Genomic DNA, 7,151 nt, shown 5'->3' on the forward strand with positions numbered 1-7,151 from the left:
TGGGAGAATAGATAGATAGCAACAAGGCACATTTACAAGTTGATAAGGTAAATTTTTATGCATTTTGGTCTTGAAGAATGCAAAAGGGAAACAATTACCAACATGTAATAGCCTCTACGATTTCAAGAGTTACAACTATGGTTTCCCCTATCAGGAGGGCAATTTTGTTCCTCCATGTGGCCTTCTGCAAGAAGAAATCTTAAAGCATTTTGTGCACATAAACTCACCTTCATACCTCGGGGATTTGCATGAACTAACAAAGTGAGAAATTTTCTTTCTATCGCATTGCATTTACAAGGAAATTAATAGTTGTACGAACATCTAATAAGAAGGAATACATTATACAATTGAACTCCGAATCAAAACTGTAGTGTGTATTATGTATGATGTATATCTGATCTGCCGACAAGTGAAAGCAGATTGGTACCATCAAGTTAATTTTGAAGCGGATTTGGTACTGCAGTTCAAGAAAACGCCGCGAAACTGTGTGGACAAGGTTAGGTTCAAATGTTGGATTTGCGTCTGAACAATCTCAATGTTGTTATTGCATTAAAAATTTCTTGCTGAGTTTCCAAGTTTTAAAAGCGCTTTCATAATCTGGACCTTGGTGTGCGCACAACTTTCTCTTCATTGTAACTCTAAGGAGGGGTTTCCACGGTTTAGTAGCAATGCATATTGGATGTAACGTCCAACATTGTTCTTCTGCGTATGATGTTCAATTCAATCAAACCGTGAAATCTTATTCATACTCTTTGAGTGGTTAAAAAGGATAAAGGTAAGTTTATGCGTCTACATGAGCACATATATATGAGTTTACTCGGCGAATATTTTGAATGTGATAGCACGTATTTAATATTTACCTTTAGCTTTAAGTATTGTACTTTGACAAAGGAGTGAGGGGTGAAAATTTTCCTTGTTTCCTCGTTAAACTTTGACATGATAACAAAGTTGTTTAAATAATGGCAATACTTCATGACGAAGAAATTAACCATACAAAATTGAATTATAAAGTGACATTTTAGAAAGTACCAAACAGTCACAGAAAGAAAATATCATCTGCCCTTTTACAAAATGAATATGCATCTTTTTTTTTTTTTTTTTTTCAACACACTTTTGTTTAAGTGGAGAGGAGATTGGAATCTTAGCCTTTCTTTTTCTCACCCTCCTTTTAACTTTGATTTTGAGCAAGTGCCCCATCGTACATATTTCCATCATCTTTTCTATGAACTCTACTTTTGGAGAGAGACATAAAGTAATTAAATCAAAGAAATTAAAGCATAAAGACATGGAGGAGCGAAAGTAGACATGACGAAGAGAAAAGATAACCAAAAGCAAGATCACTCGGGAAGCCAATAACTTTGCATGTTCATTATTTATTTACCTGCACAGAAAGTAACGGCCAGAAAATTTTGTTAAGATATTTCTGCAATATGGTATCTGCTTTCTGGTTCTAAAGTTAAAGAAGATTAATAATAAAATATGAACCATGAAATGATTTAAAAAGAAATAGTGAAATGAAGGTAAAAAGAGAGACAATCAAGTGAATATTCTACGTACCATTGCCCCCAAAAATCTTTCTGATGAAACTAAGAAAGACAATGAGTAGGGCAACCCCAGCCAATAATCCAATTATCACAGCAAATGTCTTCTCACCATCACTGGCGGATTTATCTGCCATTCATTGTTGAAAATAAAAAAGAAAGAGTAAATCCACAAAATAATAAAATTCTATAGAAATTAACATAGTAAAAAAAACATGCTTACTTAATAGAAATAGGAGAATGAATGAATGATCCCAAAGAACTTAGAAATAAAAGAACTAAGAAACAAAATGGGACCCATCGATCTGATCCTTGAATTTCAAATATTTGATTATGAATTTTAAGAAGAAAAAAACTCACACTTTGCGATTCTATGTGTGTTAGTAAACAATTGAAAAGGTTGAGAATGAAATCATTCTCGTTTCCATATTTTAGTAAACACACATAATTCATGAACAAAAATCAAGAATAAAAAATTTACTCAAATTCTTATGCCCTATAAATAAATATGCCCATTAAAGAACAAAAAATGCTAGAGTCATCAAATTTCACTCTCTTCTACTCATATCGAGCTAGGTCCACATAGCTATTTTTTTACTATTATTAAAAGGAGGTGGGGAGTTCGAAACTATACAATAATTTGGAAGAGAGGAGAATATAGAACCTGAGATGCATGAGTAGAAGGTCAACACTTTATCCACTAAAATATTGAATCAGATTGTTAAATTGATTTGTATGACTATTATTCGCAAAATAACGTGACCGTAAAGGTTCCAGTCTAACTTACCATGATGATGGACCTTGGTGTAAACATCAGATCCACCAGTTGAGTACCTAGCGTAGCACTTGGCCAAGAACATATCACCATAAACTGCGCCACCACACTCACTTTTCACCCGTCCTATTGCCTCTGATATGCAATCCTCACACTCGGCCAAGCTTAAATCGCCGACGCATTGAGCCAAACCTTGCACGTCCCCTGAGCCACCCACCCGGTACGGTCCGCTAGACCCCACCAAGGCAGCCAACACTGAATCTCTACGGCTCATTCCATCAGCATCATACCCAATCGACGGTCCACATTTCTTCAACACTACAGTCTTATCCTCCAGACCCAAGAAAGTAGTGTTGTCATACTTGATGTAGCATCCTTGTAGCTGAAGAGCGCCACCGGAAGTGTAGGCGCAGAGGTGTCCAACCTGGCTCACTGCACGCGCAACGCAGGTGGCGCAGTCGGGCATGGCAAGGTCGCCGCGGCATTGGTACAGCCCGTAGACTACGTCTTGTGTGCTTGAGCCCATGATGGTGTAGTTGTTGTAGGAGGAATAGGTAGCTGAGTTAACTAAGGAGGTGAGGAGTGAGTTGAGATTGGACTCGTAGGGTGAGTTGGGTGAGTACTTTTCCTGCGTGCAGCCTCCGAAGACAAAGGAGTCTGTGGAGGAGGAACATGATGAAGGAAGGTAGAAATACGACAGAGAAACAAAGAATGTGAAGAGGGAGAGAATAGTACAACTTGCCATTAGCGAGAGAGAGAGGGAGGGACGGAGAGAGATTGCACTTCTCTACCAGTGTCTAGCTAACTTAACACTGGTTCTTAAATCACTTAATAAGGGACTAATTAGTAATAATCAACTTGCTGCTATCTTCTTCTTTTAGGAGTTTTTCTTAAAAAGAACCAAAACAAAAGGTTAATAACATATACTACAAAAGCTGCACCATTTTTATTACAAAAAATGGATACAACTTTATCTTTTTGGGTATATTATAATACATAATGTGACAGTATTGGGACATATCAAATATATATGTTATCCTTATTCATTACTCTAGCTGCAATCATAACGGATGGGATTGTATGATGTATTTTGAATATGCGGGATCATCTTCAAACTACATGCACATATTCGAGGTGTTTGATCTTGTTTCATTCATCTTTATTGAAGCGAAATGATATAAATTTTAATATTTTGAGTAGAGGGATAGTGTTAGTAGATTAGTTAATTAGTTGTTAGGGGGAAAAGAAATTTGTGGGAATGACCAGAGCGCATAGACATGATTGTTTTCCGCCACTGCTGTAAAGTATCATCTGCATATAGATAGATTGCATATTTAGGTCCCACATCAACAAATTTATGACTCCGTCAATGTCGTGACCCAGGAACCTCTACCCCCTCATCGTTTGTATTTATTACGTTGTTGATGTCTTATTTTGAAGTTCTAGTCACAAAATCAATTGACAAGTGATGAACTGACTAAACTCCTTATATACTCTCGGTTTCTTAACTTTCCAACGCGGGATATTATTCACATCATGACTTATAGAACATATAAATTTTTACCTTCTGATTTATGGTACATTTAATGTACAATGAAAAGAACCTCAAGACACAGAAAGGCTTGAACTTCTTTTCTTTTTCTATAATTTCTAGAGGGACCTTATATTCATCGAATCATGGGTAGGCGCTTTACCATGAATTATAGATAGACCTTTTGCGAGTGAAGACACAAACACAACGGTGCACATCCCACAATAGTATTAGTTGCACTCTCGCCTTACTTTACAGGGATAGGACAGCTTAATTACTTCAAGAGAAAGAAACCTTTGCTTCTGTACATTATTTAGCAAAAACTTAGCACAATTAGCTAACATGAAAGTTTTGTATCCTAATCAATGTTTTAAAAGATGAAGGCAAAACTAAGTCGTTTCATGAATAGCCTTGGGACGTGAGGTGATAACCTCGCGATACTTTAAAATTATTATAATGCTTAATTATATAATATAATACCTTGTAAAACAATCAAGCAAGCATGTCAATCAATCAAATATTTGACTATTATTGTTTTTTCTCTAATTCACATCATAAAATCATAATAACCTAAACTAAGTTAGGAACATAAAATTAGCATGAATTAGATAAAAATTATGCCTAAAATAACGACGTTTTGGGTTTAGGCTGTTTTTAGAAAAGAAAATAATAAATTCAAATGCTCAGGTAATGCCTCAACAACAATTAGGCTACCGCTTCAGGTGCCTATGCTAGTCTATAGTCCACTCCCGTTGGACAGAGGCCTTTTTTTGAAAGCTCAATTCAAAAAAACCACCTAGGCTAGTCTCAATACTAGTTTTTTTAAAAGATTGATCCTAGCACGTAAAAACAAAAAATGGACAACTCATAGGCATAGGCGTCTATCATGCAATTGAACTCCTAACAGACGTGTTAATAATGTGTTGATATTTAGATGTGTCAATCTTTAGTGGCTTATCACTCTAAATTTGGGACTAATTCACGAATTAAAAAGTCATATTGAAAGTTAGATCCAAATGACATTAATCTTATACTCGTGAATTGGAGCTTTTAGCATTTCTTTTGCAGTCTTGTAGTTGAATGCACCATATGGCTTTGGATGGTTCTTGTGGATTTGGTGAGACCCTGTATAGAATATTGTTTTATTATTGATGTATTTACTGTTGTAACTCACTGTTTAAAACTTAAAATTATTCTCTGTTGCATCTATGTCTTGAGTTTGAATCTCTCCTATTTGAATATCGTTTCTATAACATACACACATATATATGAGTTAGGATCCGGGAATACATATTTTGACATATATTTTGTAGGGTCTACTTCGTAATGTATTTTAATGATCTGAACCCTCTATATTTTAGTACATCATTCATAGATCATCCTTACAAAAAAAAATTTCAAATCCAAAACCACTGAAAATTTCATTTGTTTAAAGAAAATAAACGAATACAGTTCTACAAATAAACAAAATTTAATCCAACGATCATATTTTAGATTTGAGTGACTTTTGTTAGACATGATCTCTAAGATAATACATAAAAAATAAAGAATTGGATTGTTGAAACATAACGTGTATGTATATACTCTTGTTATACACTCTCGTGAATCTTGATTAGATCTAACCTAAGAGAGCAAAATGACAATGACAAAGGCATGGTGGGATTTTACACGTACCACAAGTGTGAAGCACCTAGTGTCTTGTAGTGCAAGGCACGAAGAGACCAAGATAAAATACCATAAATTTAATAAGACATTACTGAATTGAATTCTTTGTTACGAGGGAAATACAAAGTAACATACACACATTATTCTAAAAATCTCCGTCGATAAAATACCATAAATTTAATAAGACATTACTGAATTGAATTTTTTGTTACGAGGGAAATACAAAGTAACATACACACATTATTCTAAAAATCTCCGTCTAGGCGCTAGACGATTGGCCACCGTTCCAATTAATGCCTAGGAATTTGAAAATTAAGAAAGGATTCTAGACCTACTAAGGCGCTCGCATAGGATCCCCTAGCCCGACTAGACGCACCTCGGCACACACCTAAGTTGCGACTCATTAGACAGAAAATAGATAACTTTCAATAAATTGTAAGAGACCTCTTGAATACTAAATGAACACAAATTATATGCTTGTTCCCCATGTTTTCATTATGTTCCAATACTTCATAAATATATATGTCATTCTATTTTGTAATTTATGATGAAATTATATATATCTTAAGTATATACATACACTTATTTACACGAAATATAATAGATTTACTTAAATCCGCATAGTCCGCCTAGATGCCCGCTTAGGCTCCACCTAGCCGACTTGGTGTTAGGCACCAACCCGCCATCCGATTAACATCTAACGTCTTTTAGAACCTTGCATACACATGCTAGCCTGCCCACCTCTCGTCCACTAAATTCATATATAATTTAGTGCAGACAGCTACTTAACAAAACAAGAAAACAAATATGTATTATGGCAGAGAGAAAGCGGCCGATACCACAAGTGTTTACTCAGACTGCCCCATTTTTTACAAACACTACAACAAAAAAACTAATGATGTGCAGAAATTATATCCCGTTGTCGAATTTAATGTTCGTCAAATAGACAAAATTCTGCAGAAGGATTTTCAGGTATTTATATCTAATATTTTTACAGTGCAAAATGGGCAGCACCAGTCTGATCAGGCCTGAGGTATGAAAGGGTGTACCTATCCCAGCCCAAGTTTTGTAAGATTCAACTCCTTGTTCAGGCTGAGCTTCCCAACCCAGATGAGAAAAAGTTAGGCCCGGGTCTATTCCCTAGTCCAAATGATTGAATGGGCCATTGAAAGACCCAAATTTTACCGAGCGACCTTACTTTTTAGGAACGTTTTGATATAGACGCCTCGTTTTTAAATGTCATAAACTAAACATCTATTTTTTTTGCAAATTTGATTAAACAGTTTCCCTACAATTTTGGTACTTTAATTTTATTTCATTAGAAATCTATTCATGTCAGTATTCCCTTTTTTCCTCCTATTTTTATGCATCTCTTATTATGATGATTTAAGTTTTTTTTATTTTTTTATTAAAAATTTATTTTAGTAAATTAAATAGAATGTAACAAAACTCGTTGTTAGGTATGTTTGATTATAATGGTCAATTTAGCATCTTGGTACATTTGAATTTTTGGTACGTTTGTTTTCAAAACATTTTTTTATTACTTTTTGTCCTAATAACGAGGAATTACTTTAATTAGTTATTTTTTAATAGAAAGAGTCGTTAACAATGTAAAAGTTTAAATTACTTTAATTAATTT

The 7,151-nt window shown here is 34.7% G+C and overlaps 1 protein-coding gene across 1 annotated transcript; it reads right to left on the reverse strand.

Moving 5' to 3' along the window:
* Positions 1-1,090: 1,090 nt before the first annotated feature.
* Positions 1,091-3,130, reverse strand: LOC137709332 (plasmodesmata-located protein 7). The gene is made up of 3 exons (XM_068448417.1): positions 2,329-3,130; positions 1,558-1,671; positions 1,091-1,381 (listed from the first exon to the last, which is right to left on the reverse strand). The coding sequence occupies exons 1-3, from the start codon at positions 3,059-3,061 to the stop codon at positions 1,374-1,376; spliced, it is 855 nt and encodes a 284-aa protein (XP_068304518.1). The 5' UTR covers positions 3,062-3,130; the 3' UTR covers positions 1,091-1,373.
* Between the last annotated feature and the right edge of the window lie 4,021 nt (positions 3,131-7,151).

The sequence above is a fragment of the Pyrus communis genome, chromosome 11 (genome assembly GCF_963583255.1).
Source record: "Pyrus communis chromosome 11, drPyrComm1.1, whole genome shotgun sequence".
Lineage (NCBI taxonomy): Eukaryota > Viridiplantae > Streptophyta > Magnoliopsida > Rosales > Rosaceae > Pyrus > Pyrus communis.

What these genes read in the sequence shown, in the direction of transcription:
- LOC137709332 (XM_068448417.1), bottom strand. Translation starts at nt 3,061, where the DNA reads ATGGCAAGTTGTACTATTCTCTCCCTCTTCACATTCTTTGTTTCTCTG. An exon ending in CACCAAGGTCCATCATCATG is followed by an intron (nt 1,672 to 2,328) that starts GTAAGTTAGACT and finishes AATGAATGGCAG; the next exon opens with ATAAATCCGCCAGTGATGGT.